At 41.7% G+C, this 22,418-nt stretch overlaps 4 protein-coding genes across 5 annotated transcripts; 3 read left to right on the top strand and 1 right to left on the bottom strand.

Annotated features, from left to right (window-relative positions):
• Window positions 1-268: 268 nt before the first annotated feature.
• Window positions 269-5,466, top strand: fam162a (family with sequence similarity 162 member A). 2 transcript variants are annotated; one of them, XM_071541848.1, is made up of 5 exons: window positions 269-436; window positions 1,181-1,282; window positions 1,972-2,083; window positions 2,590-2,698; window positions 3,106-5,466. In XM_071541848.1, the coding sequence occupies exons 1-5, from the start codon at window positions 394-396 to the stop codon at window positions 3,220-3,222; spliced, it is 483 nt and encodes a 160-aa protein (XP_071397949.1). In that variant the 5' UTR covers window positions 269-393; the 3' UTR covers window positions 3,223-5,466. The 2 variants fall into 2 exon arrangements, with proteins under 2 accessions (XP_071397949.1, XP_071397940.1); XM_071541839.1 differs by having other exon boundaries at window positions 1,969-2,083.
• Window positions 5,467-5,607: 141 nt separating this feature from the next.
• kpna1 (karyopherin alpha 1 (importin alpha 5)) lies at window positions 5,608-13,363 on the bottom strand. The gene is made up of 14 exons (XM_071541826.1): window positions 13,316-13,363; window positions 12,388-12,521; window positions 12,066-12,179; window positions 11,726-11,825; window positions 11,513-11,607; window positions 10,432-10,563; window positions 10,011-10,099; window positions 9,770-9,869; window positions 9,388-9,551; window positions 9,138-9,216; window positions 8,311-8,436; window positions 8,073-8,200; window positions 7,555-7,730; window positions 5,608-6,776 (listed from the first exon to the last, which is right to left on the bottom strand). Exons 2-14 carry the CDS (start codon window positions 12,511-12,513, stop codon window positions 6,589-6,591), a joined length of 1,617 nt encoding a protein of 538 aa, XP_071397927.1. The 5' UTR covers window positions 12,514-12,521; window positions 13,316-13,363; the 3' UTR covers window positions 5,608-6,588.
• Window positions 13,364-15,110: 1,747 nt separating this feature from the next.
• Window positions 15,111-15,611, top strand: nanos2 (nanos homolog 2). Its single transcript, XM_071541871.1, has one exon. The coding sequence runs from the start codon at window positions 15,111-15,113 to the stop codon at window positions 15,609-15,611; it is 501 nt and encodes a 166-aa protein (XP_071397972.1).
• Window positions 15,612-16,262: 651 nt separating this feature from the next.
• Window positions 16,263-19,675, top strand: LOC139663236 (uncharacterized). Its single transcript, XM_071541859.1, has 8 exons — window positions 16,263-16,272; window positions 17,641-17,754; window positions 17,929-18,073; window positions 18,226-18,339; window positions 18,668-18,812; window positions 18,937-19,085; window positions 19,186-19,325; window positions 19,524-19,675. Exons 1-8 carry the CDS (start codon window positions 16,263-16,265, stop codon window positions 19,673-19,675), a joined length of 969 nt encoding a protein of 322 aa, XP_071397960.1.
• The last annotated feature ends 2,743 nt before the right edge of the window (window positions 19,676-22,418 follow it).

The raw sequence follows: 22,418 nt of genomic DNA, 5'->3' as shown, positions 1-22,418 counted from the left end.
TGTATTTGAGTAAACTATCCCTTAAAGGCCGAGCAGCTACCTGTGACAGGTAAATTGTCAGGCCAGTAAATATGTACAGGCGGTTTCCTATAGCTATATGTTAGCTACTGTCTCTGTTGTTGATGTGCGATAAAGAGACTTAAGTTGTACCAACTGATGAGGCTGGCTCATGGGTTGCCTGCATGCATTTTGATCAGGCAGACGGCACAGCCTCCTGTACTTATGTGACGGGGTCCTGGTTCCAGCTCGGTATTTGGAAACAGCCCAGACCAACAGACGTGCAGCGTAGCTTGTAGCTACTTGACTTTCAACAGCTGACAGGGAAATTACAGCTTTTCGGCACGATTTCATGGCGTAATACACCGGTTGATTCTTATTTAAATCACCACGAACATGAATTTCATCAAATCTCGCTTTGCCACTGGCAACTTCATAGGTTCGTAGCGTTAACTTTGCAATTTCTGTGTTGTTTTTGGATTTATAACTAGCTGGCACAATGTGTACTCCACCACCACTTGCTAACTGTACCGTTTCCAGGTGGGACAATAGTTTGTCAGGTGGAGTGATTTACAGGCGACCAAATACATCTGGCTGTTGTACCCTCTTGTGTTGTTTGACTGTTTGTAAGTTAACTAGTTAGATTAAATGATTCTACAGTAATTCAGATCGCTTCACTGACCTGTAATAAAGTTGTTAAGCCCAGGGAGGGGTGTGTCATGCCAGGTGATTACTGATTGGCACTTCCCGTGTTGTGAAATTTGAAATTGATGTTCAGTTTTGATTGTATGATAATCACATTTTAGAATGCTTTACTGAAGCACTTTAACCTAAGATAACTTTTTATTCAACGTTAATATAACCACTGTAAACCTGGTGTACCTTTGTCTTACCCTGAAAGTTGGCAGCCCATTGGCCATGCCCATCTGTTTTTATGATGGTGTCTTCATGGTTATTATCTTTTTGATTGCTGCTAAGTCATGAAGGTAGTTTGTGAAAAATAAATTGTGTAAAGAAGAATACCCAAATATTTCAGCATGTTAACGTTTCATTGGCAATAAAAGTGCACATGGTTGTTGTAGTTGTGAGATTTTGACATGAATCATGAAATTTGAGATTCTGCTCAAGTTGCATGTACTGATCCAACACTTCCTTGTTTTTTTTGTGTTTGCTCTCTCCACAGGTCTGTGGCGCAGGCAGGTTATGGAGACAGGGAGTCGCAGGACGATGTGCAATAAACTGCAGGAGGGAAAAGCCGAGCCTCAGCCTCCAGCCCCAGCACAAGGTAGGGGTTTGGATCACAGACAGACTGATTCTGTCTCTATCTTTGTCTCTCACACGTACACCACACCTCACCCTGGGACGTCCTGTTGTCCCCTGGTGAGAGACCTAATCACACTGATCCAGTTCAATCACAGAACTTCTTTGCTGCTTTCACTTCTAATCTAGGGTACCTCTGCTCCCTATACGTCTGGGAATACAGTGCCACTATTATTTGTATGTAAACTTAGAAATTACTTTCTTGCTATTGATTAGATTTGTACTGACATGGGGAATGGCCCATACCCACTGGTGTGAAATTACTGTCACATCTAAATGTTTGTTTTGACTATAAACAACTTAACTGGTGAAAGTGTTTTTTCAGTCGGGTCAGAGAAATAAAACACGTCTCCTCAGTACTGATCGTCAGAGCATGTTTTTGCCTTTCTCTGCAGAGGATTTCGCACATCAAGGGGTGCTTGTTGTTGCCATAGTAACTGGGTGAAAGTTCACCTAAATGTCCCTAAGGAGGGAGGGACACGGGAAGTGGGGTCACAGTGGGGTGACCAAGCTAATGACCAGAGCGTGTGAAATTGAACGTCTCTTCAGTCTCCGTTCTTTGTTAGGGATGTGGATTTACTTTTTGTTTTTATTGGAATAGTGGATTTAGACTTTGTTTTGTTTTCCCCTACATGTGTGTTTTCCGTACAGCAGCACCTCGTCTTGGGTTCAAAGTCCCAGGCTACAGGCCTTCAGAGATGGACAAGAGGATTTTGCTGTGGTCTGGACGCTTCAAGACGGCAGACCAGATACCAGAGCTTGTGTCGTAAGTAGACACTTCCTGTTTATAGCAGACTCTCCCTGCACATTTGCGTCTGATTGGCACTCTGCATGATTTAGTTCAGTTACATCATAAGCACAGAGCCAGCTAATTGGTTGAGTGGTGTCACTGGGTGTAGCTGGTCTTTCAGGACAGCCGTAATTCAAACAAGGTCTGTGTTTGTAGCTGGAGGTAATTAGTCTGGTTCCTGGCATCAGGGAGGAGATCACAGAACTAATCTGCTGTCTTGATAAAAGACCTGATTGTCACGCATACAGACTACAGACCCTCTACCTCCCATACTCAAAATGACTTAAAATAATGAGCCTCAGATGACTTAATTGTATTGTTGATGATTTTAAATTTAGACATAAGAGACAGAAGATAGAAAAGGCCAACAGAGATTGGAGCACTACTGGCATTACCAACTGTTATTACCAACTGTATTAATAAGAATACTGGTTTTCAATGTATTTGGTCTGCTAACATTTGTACACGTGTCTGTGCTGCAGGTTTGAAATGCTTGATGCTGCTAGAAACAGAGTCAGAGTGAAAGCCTGCTATGGGATGATGGTGACAACAATAGCAGCCTGTCTGTTGATGGTCTTCCTGGGCAAACGGGTGAGTCCCAGTAGACGGTGAATGTGAACATTTTGTGTGCATACATCAGTATTCTCCAGTGTTGGTTGACAAGGGGGGAAATTTTGGGTGATTATCTCAATTTGGGTGGTTATCGCAGTTGTCTCATGGGAATACATCGTTTTGGTCTACAGAGCCAAGAACTAAATGTTAAAGTTGTAAATGTAAGTATTTGCAGGGTTAATATTAGGTAAAATCCTTATTGTTTTAAAATGTATGTATGTGCATTGCCTGATAATGTCTGAACACAGCACAGTGAACCTACCGGAATTATTAGCAATCACGTTTCTTGAATTATATATTAAATCGCTAATGGTTTCAGCAGTGTTTTCTGGAACATTTTTGTCAGATGCACATCTCACCTGTAATTTCTCCCACTTTGGCTCCAGGCTGCAGGCAGGCAGGAGTCTCTAACCAGCCAGAACATGGAGAAGAAAGCCAGATGGAAGGAGGAATTCCAGAGAGAGAGGGAAGCAGCTGCCGCCATGTCTGAGAAGGCTCAGTGATGGGGGACGGCCAATCGCCACACAACCATGTCATGTTCCCCAAAAACGGGGACATTAGTGTCCCCCGTCCTTGGTGTCACAACGTTAGAGCCCCACCCTCCACTCCCACCCTCTGTGGACAGGTAGAGCTATCACAAGATATCACTACACTGGATATCTAGTAGCATAGCAGCAGCTCCTGCAACCGAGAATGGCATTGAGTATAATTCTTGAGGTTAAGGCACACCTATCATGGATTTTTTTGATCATTTCCAACACAATTCAAGATTTTGTGTCCTTTTGAGTGAATGTAATAAGGTCAAAAACCGGCACTTGTTTTGAGGATGCAACGCAGACAAATTGTGTGTCTCCATAAGGCAGTAACTGTGCTCCGCTTTGAATAAACTCTTGATAGGTCTGTGTACATATGTAGTGGCATTTAGTTAAGAGGGTCAGAGGGGAAAGGAAAACTTCAGAATGACTTTTCAGCCTTTTGGTGTAATTCAAGTTTTAAGTGATCATGGCTTTTTGTAACTGAAATTCTTGGTATTCAGTACAAATAAAAAAAAATGGTAATGATTTTTAGATGAGAACTCAACTGCACCGTTTTGAGACTTGTGCTCTTGGACAGACCCACAGACCTACAACAGCACCTAGTTTTGTACCGTAACCAGTAACCTTTCAATCCATATCTTTTTCTCTCTCAGGCTCTCCAACATAAATGCCTTAAGTGTCTCTCTGTGTTGTTTTTAAAACTATGTGTATGTGACAGTTGTGCTCACAGTTTTGTGAGGACAGTTGGGCCCTAAATAGTTTTTAGCCAATCTATACAGTTTTCATGCGAGAACGTCAAGAAGTGGATCGGACATGATCCTGTTGTGCAGTGCTTGGTCCTGTCCTTGCAAGCTCATCCTCACATCATTAGGTTTTGTTTGTTCATGGCTGATGTAATCGCCATGTCTGTGCAGCTAGGTGCTGTAAAATCAATAAGAATAAAAAAAAAAAAATACACCAATAAAATAACTGCTCCTTGTAACTTTCCATTTGTCAATAACCAATTTTCTCATAAACCATAACTCTAAACTCAATAAAATCTATCTTAAAGGAATCCTTTTTTTTTTTTCACAGTGAGCAGTGAGAACATTTGTAGCATTTTCCCCTCTTGTGTGTTCGGTGTGTAGTGCATTGTGGTGTTTTTGAAATGCTAAACTTGCTCACATTTTCCACTAAACATACAGTGTGCCAAAGCATGCCACATGGCAAACTAAATACTGGACACACGGGAGGTGAAACTACTACTCTGCTATCACATAGCAGTACTTTGATCAAAGAAAATATTTACCAAAAATAAGCATTGTGTTGATCATTGATACTATCATGCATAGTGACCACAATGAAACTGATTCACTAACACAGTAGTTCATGAAACAGCATTTATGCAAATGGCATAACAGAGGACAGTTACACAAACTCAATACAATAGCAGTAATGAACATGAAGAGCTGGTCATCTCTTGCAGAGATTTTGACAAAAGTAAGAAATGTAAAGAGGACTTGGTAAACAAACATTCAGTTTTGTTAACTAATGTAATCACCAGTATTTTCAAGTTTAATCTGGATTTTTTTTGTTGAAATTACCCGGCAGGATTTCTGAATAAGGATTATGGCACCATCAGCAAAATGACAGATTCTACCCCCAAATACAAACTTAAAATGGTTTAAAAAAGAACATTGTTTTCAACACTCCTGACCCCAAAATTGGTTTGTATGTGTCAATGATTTGGCATGATCAAACTACAAAATATAACCTGAACATACATTGGGAAGCCAATGTTTGATTGCTCATTGCCAATAGCCAATTTTCCAGAGTCTGACTGGTGGAACTTACTTAGTCAGGATAAAGTTCTCATAGCTTTGATGAGGCAGCATGATCTACTGATTATAATTAGTGTGTTAACAGTTTCAGTCCACAATATGCTAGTCCCGTTGCGGGAAGGGTAAACAGTGAGGTACATTGTAATCCTTGTCATACCGGAAGGGGACTGAGGATACAGACCACACCTCTTTACACCTCACTTCCTGAGGAGGGAAGAGCCGTGTCATCAACATCATCAACCAATCAAATAGTGAGCGTAAAAACTACTGTATATTCTCAATGAGCAGGTGTCATTCCTGAACTAAAGTGCTGCGAATGAAATGGAATTATGCTAAGATAATAAAAATTCCCACTGGTCTGCTTCTGGACAGACTCCAGGGTTAAATAGTCCATTTTGTGTCGTCTAAGTCTGTCCAATTGTCTCAGTGCGAGGGAAGACTCCAATTCCCATGGTTCCATGGGGTTATGCACATCACACCAGAGGCAGGAGGCAGCCCAAACTCTTAGGGATGGAGCCTGTGTGGTTGGAGAGTCCCATTACTGGTGGCAGGAATGCATGATATGGGATCCAAGAGGGTACGCAAGCAGCCTAGTTTGTCATTAACAAGCTCCACCCCTCGCCAACACAGTCAAGTTCCTAATTTGTCCATCTATGGTCGCCTCACCACGGCAACCAACCAATGGCCGGAGAGAAGAGGTAAGGGAAGTCACCTCCATTTTTGAGTTGTTTAAGTGCCTTCAGTAGAGGTCAGTTAAGTCCTTGGGTTGGGACTGGCCACATCGCGCCACTGTGGGCGGTTCAGTCCAATGACCACAGTCAATCATGTGGTCAAAGTCTCACGGTCAGTCCAGTGTTTAGGTTAAATCATTCTTCTCTAGGGATGTGGGGGTAAAATCACGTCCATGTTTGTCTGTCTCAAGAGTCATTAATGCAGTTCAATCAGACAAGCAGCGCAGTCCTACTAACTCCCATTCACTCGGAGAGATGCGGTCGTCAATCATATGGGAATGTGGAGAGGAAGGTGGGCCTTTAGTAAGGGATGAGCTGAAGAAGGAAGTCCAAAAAGTAGACGGCTTGTCTGGGGTAACACGGGGATGGTGTTACAGGGGCGCACTCTGCTGGGTACCTTCTGGGGAGCAGTGGGAGATACTGGGGCTTGAGCAGGTGGGTGGGGTGAGGATGGGGATCGGGGATTGTGCTGCTGAGGCATTAAGCGCAGAGGTGAGCTCAGCGCAAGACAGAATAATGAGAGTGAAACCTTCACAAACTGGCTGACAAGACTGCAGAACTCGACCCGCATTGGACGTACGCACACACATGTGCTCCTGTAATATTACATTTTTAATAATCATGATAATGATTAAATCAATCTCTCTGATAATGGGAAGGGAGGGAAGGGAACCTAGGGTTGTTGTTGCCCTTGGTCGTGGTAGTGGGCAGAGAGTGAGAGAGAGAGAGACAGAGGGGGGCTGAGGTGAGGATGAAGGTGGAGCATGGAGGGGGGGTTAGCATTATAGCTGGAAGCCCTCCATTGGGGCCTCACACTGCTGGAAGAGGAACTGCTGCTGCTGCAGGTCGACAGCTGGAGCCAGGGACGGGTCCTCATCTTCAGGGCTGAAGTAGCGCTCAATCAAGTCAAAGGCTTTCTGGTAGATTTCCTGGTTCTCATGGCCCTGCAGGAACTCCAGCTTGTCCAGACCTGGGAAAGAGGGATGAATACGGCAACCAAGTCAGAGCAAAGCTATGATTAGGCAGCATTACTTTTGTCAAACTGTGGCTTCTGGTCAAGTTAACATCACAAGGTCCATTATCGGATACACTTTTGCTCTGATGAAATTTCAGGATTTCCAATCAGCCCGTCAATTTTTGTCAGTATAACCGCAAACAAACCACTGATCAACAATGTCAAAGCGGTTTTAAAACCATGTATCTCTTGTTTGTTTATGTAACCTGCATTACATATTTTGTGTGATGCATGATTACCAATACAGTGCAAGTCCCAAGTTGAACCTCTACATCCATTATCAGACAAGCAGCTGAACCCAGTTGGGACCAGTGCTTAATATCTGTAACTGTTTTGGCCTTTTCACAGCCCTGAAAGCTTGGCATCCACAACTATTTAATGACAAGATGGGGATCTGGCCTATAGTATCGCCCACTGATGCAAAACCTAGAAGCTGGGAAAACAGAACTGTGACTGCAAACTGCTCATCAAGCACTTGCTTAGGTGGATGCATCTGCCTGATTCAGGTAAGCGGAGATCAAATCGACTTTGAAAGGAGTGTACCGTTGCAAAAATTGGCATATGCATTTGCAAACCTATTTGAATACTGTGGACAAACTGTTTGTGGGGGATTGTCTTCCAAATTTTGTGGGATAAAGGAAAAAAGCACGTCAGATGGGGATGTGTCCAACAATTGATGTTGTACTGCTAGCTGTCCAATTAAAAATGTGTGTGTATGTGTGTGTATGCCTACCGTAAGCCTCCTCGATGAGTGCACAGTAGGGGTTGATGCCTCCTCCCCTCTTGGCCTCCAGTTCTCCCAGACGCAGGATGTTCTCCAGGCCGTTCAGAGCCACCTGCACGATTTTGGAGTCCATAAGTGTGAGCAGGTCACACAGAGGCTTTATACAGCCCAGCTCCACCAGGTGCCTGCAGGGGGCAGTACACACACACACACACACACACACACACACACACACACACAATCCAGGATATAACTTTTACTGTCCGCCCAAGACAAATGAGCGGGAATTTACTTTTGTGTTAATACATTACTTCTGATTGGAGGAGCTGACTACAGCCTGAATGTCAGTGTTATATTACATCTGATTGGTGGAGTGAGCCTACTGGCTCTTACGACTGTTATACCCAAAAACATCATCCATATGGCAGCAACAAACTACAATGGAATAGTAGAGAGACCACAGATATAGTAATGCTAACTGGACTCAGGCTGTGCCTTGGGAATGAACAGTGCATTAGCGGTCTGACCTGATCTGCTCTGCAGAGCCCCCTGAGGTGGCGTTGGTAATGGCCCAGGCTGCCTCCTTCCGTGTGCGGAACTCTGCTACTTGCAGGATGGTGATGAGAGGAGGCAGCAGTTCTGCATCGATCACCATCTACCAAGAGGAAGAAAGTCTGAGTGTGGAAATGCAATGTTCATGTCACCTTTACCAAATCTATGGGTAACCAATCTGCACGCTAAGTTGTAGCATGCCTGCACACACACCTGTATTTGTGCACGGTTCCCTGCAGTGATGTTGGAGATGGTCCAGCAGGCTTCCTTCTTGATGGACTCCTTGGGGCTGCTGAGGAGGTGGAGCAGGGACTGCAGGGCTGAACAGTTCAGGATCACCTGGACAATACAACAAAGCACAACCAAAGTCAGAAATAGCCCACTGACATGTAGCTGATGCATTCTTATTGAAATACTTAATGTTGAGACACACACATACCCACCAATTAATGACATGAATGGAATGCTTTGACATTTGGAATTTTATTTCAGCATTTTTCTTTGCCAGGCACTTGTAACATCATCTAGAAAACAGTTACTTTTCTTTCACATATGCTAAAAACTGGCGTGTCAACATCCATTATCGAAACCAGTGGTTTTCAATAGGCCATCACCAGCAGTAGTCTGTAGGCTATGGGAGCAGGTTGGTGACTGGAGGGTCATTGGTTTGAATCCCTGGACTGGCTGGAAAAAACTGGGTGTGCAAAGTGCATGAGAAACACTCTCTCCTCTCTCAACAACGACTGTCAATGTGCGCTTGAGCAAGAGACTTAATTGCCAACTCCTCCAGTGTCACAGCGGAGTGGCCAACAGTAAAGGACTGTTCTTGCAGCGGTCAACTCCCACTTGTGAATGTGTGTGTATAAACAGTGGGAACGTGAGGCAGGGTGTTCAAATTACAGAGTACTGTAAGCCATTAAGCCAGCTGATACAAACTGTCTACTGATATATTGGTGCATCACTCTTTATTAGATAAAGCAACATTACACTCCAAGAATTTTAATATAGCATTACTTTCTGTGTGTACACGCTGCTGTTACCTGTGTCTGTAGGTCATCTCCAGTGACTATGTTCCCAACAGCCCGCAGTGCAGGGGATACCACCTTATAATCAGAGTGCCTAGGACAACACAAAATCGTATTGTGTGATCACTCAGAAGTTCATCTCTCTCGAAAAAAAAGCCCAATACACAACTGACAACAAAGTTTATATGTCTCTCCAGTAATTAATGATAGAGTTCTATGAGCTCTCATATCATACAAGTGATGGTGTCTGTGTATAAGGCCTTACAGCAGTAATTCCACCAGCCTGCGGCAGACTCCAGAGTCGATGACAGCCTGGATTTTGTCATTGGGGCCATCAGACAGGTAGGAAAGCGCCCAGCATGCATCAGCCAGGATGTCGGTGTCATTGACAAACAGCAGCCAGGAGAGCACACTGAGACATGGGGACACCTGTAGGGAATGGGACAATAAAAGCGGGTGAGAGGGTTAGAGAAGGAGCATGCATGCCATTTGCTTGATTAAGTTTAGTGGGAGCAACTGCGTTTCCCAGTTTTTATATTAACAACATTACACAGCCTGCTGTGACCTTGAGATATGAGATACGATGTACCTTGGTAATGTGATAGCTGCATTGTTGCCACAGCAATATATTTATCTTGGCCAATTACCTTGGTGAAGTCTGGAGGTGGGTTCTTGCCTCTGCACAGATTTGAGAGTGCCCACACAGCATTCCTCATCATTGTCAGACGATTCTGTTTGGCCAATAACCTGCGAGAGGAGCAGCACACGTTTTACCAAGGATGCAGGATCTCCAAGCTATAAAGCAAATTCACTGGTCTGCTCTTGGTATTTTCAAGCATCAGTAAAAGAGAAAATGTAATGACAATGATGTGTGGAGTTGCCACTTACTGCACCAGCGAGGGCAGGATGTTGCAGTCCACTACGTAGTCTCTGCATTCTGTGCTATCTCCTGCTATGTTTCCCAAGGCCCACACTGCCTGAGGGGCGATAGCAAATCCAGGTCATACAACAGTAAACATTAAACATTAAAATGTTTAATGAAATTAGTTAGTATAGGATAATAGACTTGCATGTATTCTAATTAAATGTATGCACCTTCCTAAAGTGTTTATAAATCACCACTTCTGTTTTATTTAACCTCATTAAATCAGGCAGGTTAACTTAGAATATGTTCTTATTTACAGTAACGGCCCGGGGGAGTAACAACAAGGAACATTATTAGAAAAGTGTTCAGTCACTTCTGATGACAAGACAAATGGGTGAGCACAGCCAGAGCAGAAAATCACAGGTCAGTCAGCATCCTCCTTACTTGTTCCTGTACGTCTTCGAAATCAGAGCTGAGCATCTCTATGAAAATGGGCACAGCCCCCGCCTGGATTACCACACGCGTCTGGTGGGATGTACCCGATGCGATGTTGGTCAGCACCCATGCAGCCTCGAACTAAAACAACAATTATCAAACAAAATGTTTACATTTTGCATATTTAAAGAATATAATTCTCTTGGAACTGTTGGGTTCGAACTTCAGCTTATCCTCTGCTACTGCACAAATGTTCTCTCTGCACCAGCTGCTCTCATGTTTTGCATCACAACCTAAATTTGACCACGTTTGCGAAACTGAAACCCAATGACAAGATATTTAACAAGCTGCAATATCAGTCAAAACCTTTAGAAAACCCTTTAGAAAAATAAAGTCTGAAGAGCAAAAACAAAACATAACATGAGATTTAAACTACATCTGTAGGTGGTCTGAAATGTGCATCTCTGAATATCCAACTCAGTTTGGCCACTCAGGCTGGATTTGAAGTGCGTTCTTTCATCCTCACTCCCTATGCAACATGTATTTGACGTTAAACGTTGCGACATGAAGAGCAGAGAACAACAAACAGGGAGGGCCAGGAAGAGAATACTCGTGTCTGGACAAATTAAGAGGTTTCAAACCTCCTCTCACTGCACCACAACAAGAAAATACCATCATAAAAACAGTCAGAATAAGCAACAAAGAGACTTCTGTGTTACCATCCAAAGTTGTTGGACAGAAAACGCACCCTTGGTCAGCGTGTGCACAACTGCATTGTTACAATGACAATGAATGTTGTACTGGCAGCAACTGATTATACTGTCCAAGCACACAAATCTGGTCTGGTCACTTGTAAATTACAAGGTAGACAGTCAGCATTAAAGATCAGATTTGAAAAACAAATCTGATCTGCCTGCTGTCTGAACACAGCATAAGATGCAAGTCTAGGTCAAATTGTTACTGGGGTTTATAAATGGCCTCATATTCTGGAAACATCTAGTCTGGATGTTGGTGTTTATTACCAGTATAAAAACCATGTGGTATTTTTCAATATCAGCACATAACTGACAATATCACTGAGGAAATGTACCTGCAATGTGCAGTTTTCCCTCCTCTTCAGGAACTCAACAAAGCGCTCCACCACCCCTTGAGTGGCAATGACTTCATCAATAGGTGGGTTGGGTTCTGTGTGAGACAAGGCATACCTTGCTGAATTAAGTGCACAGGCAGGTTCCACTGTAAAGAACCAAGGGTGAAATATGTAGGCTATACAAGGTATGATATACAGCTACAGCACGCTTACCTTTAGACAGAAGTTTCCTGAAGCGCTGAGTACCAATCAGCTGCTGCTCAGGAGAACTGGAGAAGATCATTTGAGTCATGTCCTCAGATATCACCCCACCCTACAGGACAGACAGAGATGGAGACCGAGAGACAAAAATAAACAGTGAGGGGAGAGACAAAAATTGAGAAATTTGTTGAAATGAAGAGGGCGATGGGAATGCATAAGAAAGAAAAGCCTGAGTATACAATGAATACCTTCACACCTGACTTGTGTATAATGGCACTGAGTGTATACAGAGAGTAGGATTCTTTATTTTAGTATCTCTATCCATGTGTTGATTAATGTCCATCTTTCTCACCGTGAGTGGATCCATGTTGTTAGCTTGGGACTCCAGATAGCCGCTGTCAGCCATCCCATCATCCTCCAGGGCTCCATCCTCCTCCACTGTGGCAACATTCCTCCTCTTAAACAGCTGGAACAGAAGAGAATAATATTGTCTATTTAAAAAACAAAACAAAACATATTTGGTCATTTGTCTTATGGCATCACCAATGGTCACAATTCCTACATTTTACCTTCAGGGATTTCTCCCTGTACAAATAATATATATTAAAGCTAAATCATCAACAATCAACCACTGCTAAACAAGCCCCATAGCACTCCCTCCATGCTTGGCTCACCTGTTCATCCTTCTTCTGTTTGCGGAGCTGTAGGCCTTCCTCTTCCCTCCTCCTCCTCATCTCATCTGTGTTGAGAGACTTGTTCTTGTAGCTCTTGAGCCGTGCATTGTCCTTACCCTGACTCATTGTGTAGCCTGAAAAGATATAGAAATATATCACATGAGTTAAGTAATATTTGGGTAAGGGTTGTGTGAAAACACCAATGGTATGACACAGCTATACCAAGGTGTCGACAGTGTAATACGTTTGTCAAGCCTGGGTAATGGGTAAATTCTTTTGTTTACATTAGGCATAACATTATGTACCTTCACACGAACTAAATTAGCTGTACGTAGAATATCTTAACCACTTTTATGCAGGTGTAGATTATAGGGATTCTTTTCAAGACAATCACTACGTTACTATCCAACGTTATACTTCACATTTGAAAACACTGCAGGGTAGCTAAATGGGGTACCATTCATCACAGTCCATTGCTTGTAGGGAGCAATGGGGGCATCTAAGGATACTAGCTTGATAGCTTTGTTTGTCTTGTCTTAAACTAGTTGACACTTCAAGATTCCTAAACTACCAATGCCATAAATAGCTAACAACCAGGAGTGTCGCTTCCCCCGTCGATTCACTAAACAATACTGGATGAATAAACTGCTGGTTTACGATAGCAACAAGGCTATAGTGAGCTACACAGCTAATGTCAGAGCCGTTGTTAGCACAGCCTGTTTAGTGCCGAAAGCGCTATCTGGCTAATAGCGGCTATCTTACGCTAGCTGCATTAGCTCTGAAATGTAACGTTAACGTTAGCTCAAGCGACAACACCACACCCTGACGAATATTATGCAAGCGATGCTGACATTGAGAATTTGACGAGCTCAGGAATATATAGCAATACTACGCAGAGACTACGAAATGAATTTAATTATTCTCTGACCTGTCAAATTGGGCTCTATAATCCCCTTATTCGCTAGGCCACCGCTTCTACAGCTGCCGCCGGTATAGTATTGCGCATGCGTGAGACTAAGCGCCCCTCTCTTACTTACCCCCTCCCCCCCTACCCACCCCGTTCCACCCCACCCACGACGACGGTTTTGCATTGCAAAACTGGTAAACACACGACACACTAATGTCATGCACAACAAACAAACAAATGCATATTTGATTAACAACAGCATTGTACAGTAATGGTGAGTACAGACCAAGTGTTCAGTTTTAACGCAAATCAGTGATTACTACTGTAATTTCAACTGCAGTGGAAATGCGCACACCACGCAGTTACATAAATGGCACGCTTGCACAAGGGAAAGGTAGCTGCACAACGTAGTCAGAACAACACACTATCAAAAGGTCATTACGGCGACGAAAACTTCAAGGAGTGCTAAAGCAAATATGCTCAAACAAATCTCAGGAGTTCGTGTGCCGCAGGAGTTGGTTTTCTAAATGTTTACATCGGACTGCCTTTCAGTTCAACACATGAGCAGAATCAATTGCACAGGTGTGCGTCTTCATGCCAAAGGTCCAGGCTTTGGACATGAAACAATGGCTCAGTTTAAAGATAACTGGAGGGTCGTCCTGGCGCCAGGGATCATTAGGTGGACGTCTGGGGCGGTGGAGCCTCACAAACATACAATACACACAACACAGACCGAGCAGACATAGATGCAACCACGCATTAAGCCATGGTTTCAGCCAAATAGCCTACACATGCGCACGCACACGCTCGCTCTCTCTCTCTCTCTCTCTCTCTCTCTCTCTCTCTCAATTAAATTCAAAGGGGCTTTATTTGCATGGGAAACACTGCCAAAGCAAGTGTGAAATAAAAACAAAAATGTACGTACAATAAGTAAAGATCTACTAGAATAAAGAAATGTGTAACCAGAGCTTTGTGACATTGCAACATTGCAATCAAATACACACACACACACACACACACACACACACACACTTTGGACATCACTTTTAATTCATTACACTGTCTTGTGTAAATTACTAATAAGACAAACTAACAACTTAGAAGTTCCATCTGGAAAAATGGGAAATAATAAAAATGGTGTTTGCACACTTCTTCTAAAAACACAGCAAAACATCTCAAAAGAACTTAGGTGTGCAACCTGATCATTTTTGTGCTTCCAGATAATGGATAATGATAAAGTTGCTCCTCTACTATTCAGTTGTGAGGTGTTTTGGTTTGTATATTAGTATTATTATGCCAATATCTATTTAAAACTATTTGTCATAATATTAGTGATAACTTAAATTTCCTACACACACTGCTCATGATGATAATAAAAGAGCACACCTGCTGCTTGAGGGGGAACAGACATGTCCATGTTCAAACTGTAGGCTACTGCAATGCATTGTTTGTTGTGCTGTGTTGTCACTCATCTATGAATTTACATGGTGTTTGTCTCAGTGTCTGTATTTGATGCAATGAAAGCAAATAAAAATATATGACATTATCTTTATCTCCATCAAATTATGTCAATGTCTAACAGCAACCTGAAAATTACAACTGGGCCCATTAATAGATTTAACCTGTGAGACTGAGATGAAAGAAGATCCAATCTGCAGGTGGATAGAGGATCGAGGCCTTTTCTCAGAAAGTTGATTACTGACCTGAAGATCCACACATTGTTGCACTTGAGGAACATAGGGCCATTTCTCAGACATCTATAAAAATGGGCTGCAGCACATGGCCGCACAAATCACTACACAACAAAACTCCAAGAATGACGACCATGCAGAGACAGGGCCGGACCCCCCTCCTCCCTGGCGGGGACGACTTTGACATGTGGCATGACTACATGAACCTGGGCAAACTGCTGGAGCAACTGCGTGAGATGGAGACCAGGGCCACCGGTGCTCCCCAGAACGGACCGAAAGCGCCACGGGGCCAAAACCAAGCCTGTACCCCGCAGAAGGAGAAGGCCTGTAAAAACTCCACAGAGAGCATCAACCTGAGCTCCGCCAGCAGCCTTTCGGACACCGCCTGCTGCAGTGGGACTTCCTCGGACTACTGCCGCTTCTGCAAGCAGAACGGGGAATCTGTGGGGGTCTACCGGTCACACAAGCTGAAGTCAGAAGACGGGAAGGTGATCTGCCCCGTCCTCTGGAGCTACACCTGTCCCATCTGCGAAGCCACCGGGGACAGCGCTCACACACGCCGGTACTGCCCGCAAGCACAGCGCCACGGTGGGATGATGGACCGGCCGGAGCCCCGATTTTGGTAACAGCCAATGGACATTAAAAAAAAAAAAGACTGTATATAATTATCTAAAAGCCAAATTATGTTATTGATCATGTGTTCCTGTTCATAGCCGATTTTAACTCGAGTTTCTGGGGTTGGAGACTGCATCAAGCGCTGCTGTTCCATGGCAAGGGTTGTAGCTGACAAGCAAGGTTGAAATAACAGTTATTATGATGAATAGGCCTACTTTTTGTGGTTATTATTGTTGATAGTTATTACCGTGACAATTGTTGCCTTGTTCCCCCTTCCATTTCAACCCATCCTGTCCTACGCCTTCTTTGTGATCTCTGCTTATTGATTCCTAATAGGCCTATGTAATCTCTACTTACTGTTGGTGCCCCATTATTGAATATTTTGCTCAGTGTTCTTTCATGACTGTTTGTGTTAAACATTTCCATCCTTTATAATAAAAATATTATTCACTAAAAAAGGTTGAAATAATTTATTGTAACAGAAAGAGAGGTGTTTATACAATAAGTAAACTTCTTTTAAATAGATGGAAAATAAGTTTATATTGGTTGTAGCCTATTCTTGTCTTGTGTGGGGCCCTTGAGGCAGTTTTTGTCTAATGGTAACGACCTTGTTATAACATTTGACCACTGACTACAGCGAAAGCATACTCAGTGCTACCTACATGCCTACGGGTAAATTAAAAACAACTTACCAGTCTGGTAGCTGTAGGCTAATAATGCCCACGATGCTGGATCTGTATTCAGCTGGCCCTCCTTTACGTTTCCAAAAGTAGCTCAGTTTTACTCTGCTGCACTCTAGTGGTCATGTGACATATTACAGCAGAGTTCATACATTCATCTCAGTCAGTCTATCTATCTATCTATCTATCTATCTATCTATCTATCGATCGATCTATCTATCTATCTATCTATCTATCTGAGGTGGGGACTTGAGTCACATGACTTAAAATTGAGTCAGACTCAAGTCACAATTTTAATTGCTTGAGACTTGGTGCATGAAGAGAATACTTGAGACTTGACTTGGGCTCTGGTGACTTGGGACTTGACTTTGACGTGTACTTTGATGACTTGAAAAGGTTTCTAAAGTCTTGACAAAAGATCTTGTGTTTTTGTAAATGACTTAGATTGAAAGTGATGAGATTTGTTCCACCAGACAACTGAATTTAAATTCTGTTTTCTGAATTTGTATGGAATGATTGAATTCATTGAAGTTGAAGTTTTTATCTATCTATTTATATAGTCTATCTATCTATCTATCTATCTATCTATCTATCCACACAAACACAAAATGAACTCTGACATTAGAAGTAAAAAAATATGTTCATTTGGTCATGACTTTTTTAAATGGTGGCGAAAGGATTGTGCCAAGCCAACAACTCAAACATGCTCAAGAACAAAGTTGTTGAAAGTCAAACATTCAGGCACATAAGTAGTGAGTAAACCCTGCTGCCCCCTTTTGACTGTTCAACTGAAAAAGGCCTATTATCAAACAGGCCAGTTGGGACAAAGTCTACCTTAATTGTTTACGTTGTAAATGTATGATGTTATAGCCTACAGCAGCAGTAGTCACTGATAGCAGATTTATAATGTATTTTTTTCTTCTCTATTCACCAAGTTCATAATTTGAAGACAAAGGGCAGAGATATCTTTAATTATATATGCAGAGAAACTCTAAACTTTGATACCCTGTTATAGGATGTACATGTGCTGAAAGGTCATAAAGCATATGGCTCTTACACAACCAGCTGTTTGTATGAAGTAAAAAGCCCACCCTCCTTCTGTTGCTCTTTACTGCTCACTGCCTCTACCTAAGAAAGCACAACAAAAGGTATGCCAAACATTTATTTTATCCTGTTACTTTTGGTACCACTTCATAGTTAAGGTGTAGGATCAATGCACAGTGGCACATGTGGACTGTGTCTTAATGAAATTATACATTTTTAAAAACATTTCCAAAACTGATGCACAAATTAGTTAATTGTTGCATTTTTTTTTATTATGATGAAGTGTTTTAAGTCATCATTTCTGTTTTTAGATAAGCTGACTTAACCACAATGGGAGAACACTGTATTAGCCAGTTGATTGGCATAGTGTTGTCAGTGCTCTGCTTTGTCATTACTCTGGTGTTCGGTGCTCTGGCGGGACCTGGAACATGTAAGTCCAAGTTCTGTCCCTTTTTATATGCAGTAATTTGTAATACACATGGTATAATACATGGTATAGTTTCTGTGCCACTGGCCATGCCATTCCTAGAAAATTGCTTTTCATAGTATGTCTGGATTCATTCTGTGAAATACAGTTCTTTGGTCTTTGGATTTTGTCCCCCAGATCCATTTTTGGAGAGCACCGGCAATGTTTCAGATGCATTTGACACCCAGATCACTCCATCAAAGTGGGCCTTTTCCATTTGGTCAGTCATTTACATCTGGCTGATTGTAATGTTTGTCTACATCCTCATCGGTCTCTGTAGAAAGTAAGAACCTGCCTAAAAGAGTTTCTCCCCTCTGAAAAACAGGAGTGTAACCTACTGCTGCATTGATGTTACAGATTCTTTTTGTCTTCTAGACTGTGTTTGGTATGCTGAGTGAAGTGTATTTCCTCCTTGTGGTATTTTTTTCTTTCTAGAAACGCCTATGGCTATGTTTACTGCAGCCCTCCTGTTTTGCCACATGGATTTTTTGTGGCATGGTGCTTGAATCAGGGCTTCAATGTTGGATGGTTGTTTCTCTGGGACAGAAGGTGAGCTGTTCAAAGTATTCTGGTCATCGAGATAGGCAAATGACAGGCTATAATCAAATAACAGCCACATTTATGGGGCTGTGTTCATGGCAAAACACCATGTTGGTAGGAAATTCACACAACAATCAGGTGTATAACACAAGCAGATATTAATACTATAAAAAAATAACCTGGTTGCTGCAATAAAATATTTCACAATTGCTGGACTTTTCTTTGAGACAGAGTGGCCTAACTTTATTCACCACAATCTTACAAACCAAAATGTGCAGTTATGTGCATGATTATTGTAATAAAATGTTCTTTATGCTATTTTGTATCCCCATCACAGGTTGATGATTGCTGCTGTGGTTTTCCTTTTTCTGATTGCCTTCACCAACTATGTCATGATATGCTTCTCTTGCCATGGATTACATAATTATGGACCCTGGCTCAACAAATACCACAAAGTAGACCTGTGGCTCCTCCGTGTGTTGGTTAGTATGACAGGTGTATCAGCATTATGTACTAACTGGTGCCTCCCAACACCCTCCTTTGTGCCAACTTTATTCTCATAAACACGGCTGCGCATTTGAGCGTTTTAAATCGTCTCTATTGCAGGTTCAGAATGGTGTGGCCATATACGCAACATGGACAACGATTGCAACTCTACTTAACCTGACTGTTGTGCTGACCAATGATGCAAACATGTCTCCAGCGGACTCTGCCACCATCTCACTCTCTATTTTGACTGTTGTGCTGCTTGTGTGGTAAGCGTAGGGCAGAGGAGAAACACGTATTCACATATTCAGCAAATTTGTGAGAAAACCTCTGGGTATTTCTGAAGCAAATGTGTCGGATCTCTCACAGGTTTATCCTGGAAAACACGATCCTCGACAAGCATGTGCGGTACATCCTCACCATCTACCCCGTTGTGATCTGGGCTCTATCTGGGATCCTGACAAAAAACTATAATGCTGCAGCACCCAGCCGCAATGACATCTTCACTGGTGAGGAACTGAAAAAAAAGACTTATTAAGCATATTGAATTAAATCACTTGGACATTAAATATTATGTGTTCCTGACATTATACCTGGCTTTATCAACTTTTTGGCTCTTTTAACATCATATTTGCATATTTGTCTGCTTGTCTACAAATACAGTATGTATACTAATGCTTTGCTCTGCTACTTCCCTTCTGCAACAGTTGCACTGTTGGCTTTAGCCTGTGCCTTGTTTGTCCCAAGGCCTGTTTTGGTGGTTTGGAAGCACATCAAACAGCCACTATACAAGGACGTCAGCCCAGAGGCCATGTCACCCATGGAGATTGCTGAGAGGCAGAAAAAGATATTTCGCTGAGGATATTGTTTCTGTATTTTTACTCTATTTCACTCCAAAGTTCTCCTTATTGATACAGCATGGTGTTATAATCAGCGATTTATTCTGTATGAGAGGTATTTATAAATGCTTTTTATTTTGTTGCAGTTGATGACTATGGCCTTGGAGACAATGCTCACACATGATGAAACTTCCCAAATATATATATTATATACTTAGCAGTCAATGCATTGTATATACACTGACAACACTGATAAATGAGTTAATAATGTGCACTATTCAAATGCTGTTGGGTGATGTTTTCTCTCTATATGAACTCAATGCTGAGTTCACTGACATCCCATGCCAACCAGCACACACATGCAGAAAATGTAAATTTAATTTGTTGTTGGTTATGTAATTTGACTCATGTCCATGTGTTCCCCTTACTGTTAAAAATAAATATTTTGTTCTTAAATTGTATGTATTTTCTGTTTTTTTTTGTCTTCTATATTAGAGAATAGATACTAGTTATGAGAACAGATAGACCAGGTACAAAAGGGCATTAACATAAAATGAGCTGTCCTCTGAGGTCAAGAGTGACAGAGTAATAGGAATGGAGGCCCTGCTCTTTATGGTCATCACCTTGGTATCCCACTTAGGATCCAGTGTGCACAGTAATAACCGCACAATGACAAGAAAGGATCATAATGGTGGTAAAAAAGTAAGCAGCCTACATACTAAGTTCAGCTACAACTAATTATTCCACTTTCAACTGATACGATTCAAATTGCCAGGTTGGGATAAAATCTACTTTTTCTAGACCTTGTGTCTATTCCACCTTCCTTCTGTTGTTTCTCACTTTCAGATTAGGAAACAAGCAGAGAAATGTTATAGCACAGCTATACCTAGACTATCAGATTACACCTGTAGTCCCATATTAATCTACTCATGTCACTCTATATTTTAATATAAATGTAACTTTATTTAACACTATCTGTTGACATTATGTGATGTGCTTGACAACACCAGCAGTCATGGTATTGGTTATGTTTAACGTATTTATAGGTTTTAATACAAACATACATTCAGTTTGATATCCTGTAGCTCCAGCACCTCAGCCAAGTCTGATACTGGGTGAGCGGTGTATTTTTCAAAATACATATAAATATATATAAATATTCAAAATATGTACAGTACAATGTCATTGATTCTCAAGCAAAGAATGCCTTTCATAATTAGGTGTGGGGGGGAAAACATGTTATCCTTTTATGATATATTGCACTGAGGCAGAAGTGTATGCCAGATAAGAGATGCACGTGATGGGTTAGGTGGTCATAAACCTTCCTCTTGCACAACCAGCTGTTCTATAAGTTAAGCAGTCACCCATCCCCTGCACAGTCTCTCTTGTTCTCCATACTGACTCGGCTTACATAGGGAGGGGCAAGGAAAGGTATGTCTTATTTGTCTTCATCGTGTTACCAGTCTTGATCATGTGGCACTTGTTGTTATCTAAGTCATGCAGCCAGTCAGCTTAATTATGCACAAGAAAACACAACATGCAGTGATGGCACATGTGCCTCTCTGAAATTACACATTGCTTAAAAGCTTGATAAATCTTGTCATTTGTCTATTTCAGCCTAGAATTTTATTAAAATTCTGAAAATAGTTTACTTTTCACATCATATATCTGAAGCATTTCAATCACAGTATTAGAATAACAGAAAGGACTTCCTCGTTCACATCAACACTCTGCAGTGGTTTATCTGATACACAAAAGATAACTAACTTCTGATCATGTTTTTATGGTAAAACACATCAGTAAAGGTTATGAGAAAGATGCTGATTTATCAAGAAAAAGGCATAATTTGGATCAATATTCCTTGTGGCAGACGTATAATGATAATGTGATACTTTATTATCTCTGGCCCCCTTCCACAGGGAGGTCAGAGGTCAGAGGTCAGGGTCAGCTACGCCACCCTGCTGTTGATCCCAACTTTCTGAGTCACTTCCATGACAACATTCACAATTAATTTCTTTTAAATCAAACTTGGGATGGCAGAGTGGCTTAGTGGTTACAGAGACCGTCCCATAACCTGCTGTCTTAGGTTAATTCCCTGCAAGAGTCTCTGTGTTTCCATCAATTACTTTTATTATTACTATTTCTGCATCACACTGATCTGAATAGTTGCTGCTATTATTACTATTACTCCATATCAGGGCATTGCTGCAATTTGAGACTGAGAAATTCTGCACTTTAAGACTGAAAATCCTGCAAATCACACTGAACAATTGCTGCTTCTCACTAAACAATTTTCTGCTGTTTCATATCAGGGCATGTTGCAATTTGGGCCCACTTGGCACCTTGTTTATTTTTCAGATTTTTACAGTCTTATTCCTATCCTCACACTTTGCTCACTTTACATTTATACCTATATTTATATATTTATTTATTTATTTTTATAATGGTGTTTTTATTGTGTGCTTTCTTCTTGATTTTATTATTGCTATTACCTGAACTGGGACCTGAGTACCTCATTTCATTCGCTTTCATGTACAACATGTTCTGGAATGACAATAAAACATCCTTATCCTTATCCTTAATATCTGTGTGACTTCAACATTTCCTTGAGCAAGACACTAACCCTAACCTGCTCACTCACGATAAGCCACTGGTGCTATTTTAGATGTACCAAATCTAACAAAACAGTATCTGATAATGAAGATGTGCCATATCTATCAATTCTTTAGTGTCAGTGCTTTGACAAAGTATCTCAACGTTCTC

This window comes from Centroberyx affinis, unplaced genomic scaffold (assembly GCF_046629955.1).
Source record: "Centroberyx affinis isolate AG114_WGS23_722 - 3 ecotype Tasmania unplaced genomic scaffold, CSIRO-AGI_Caff_v1 ptg000224l_1, whole genome shotgun sequence".
NCBI classification, from domain to species: Eukaryota; Metazoa; Chordata; class Actinopteri; order Beryciformes; family Berycidae; genus Centroberyx; species Centroberyx affinis.
The sequence above is the reverse complement of the archived record's forward strand: the minus strand, read 5'-3'. Positions and strand labels throughout refer to the sequence as shown.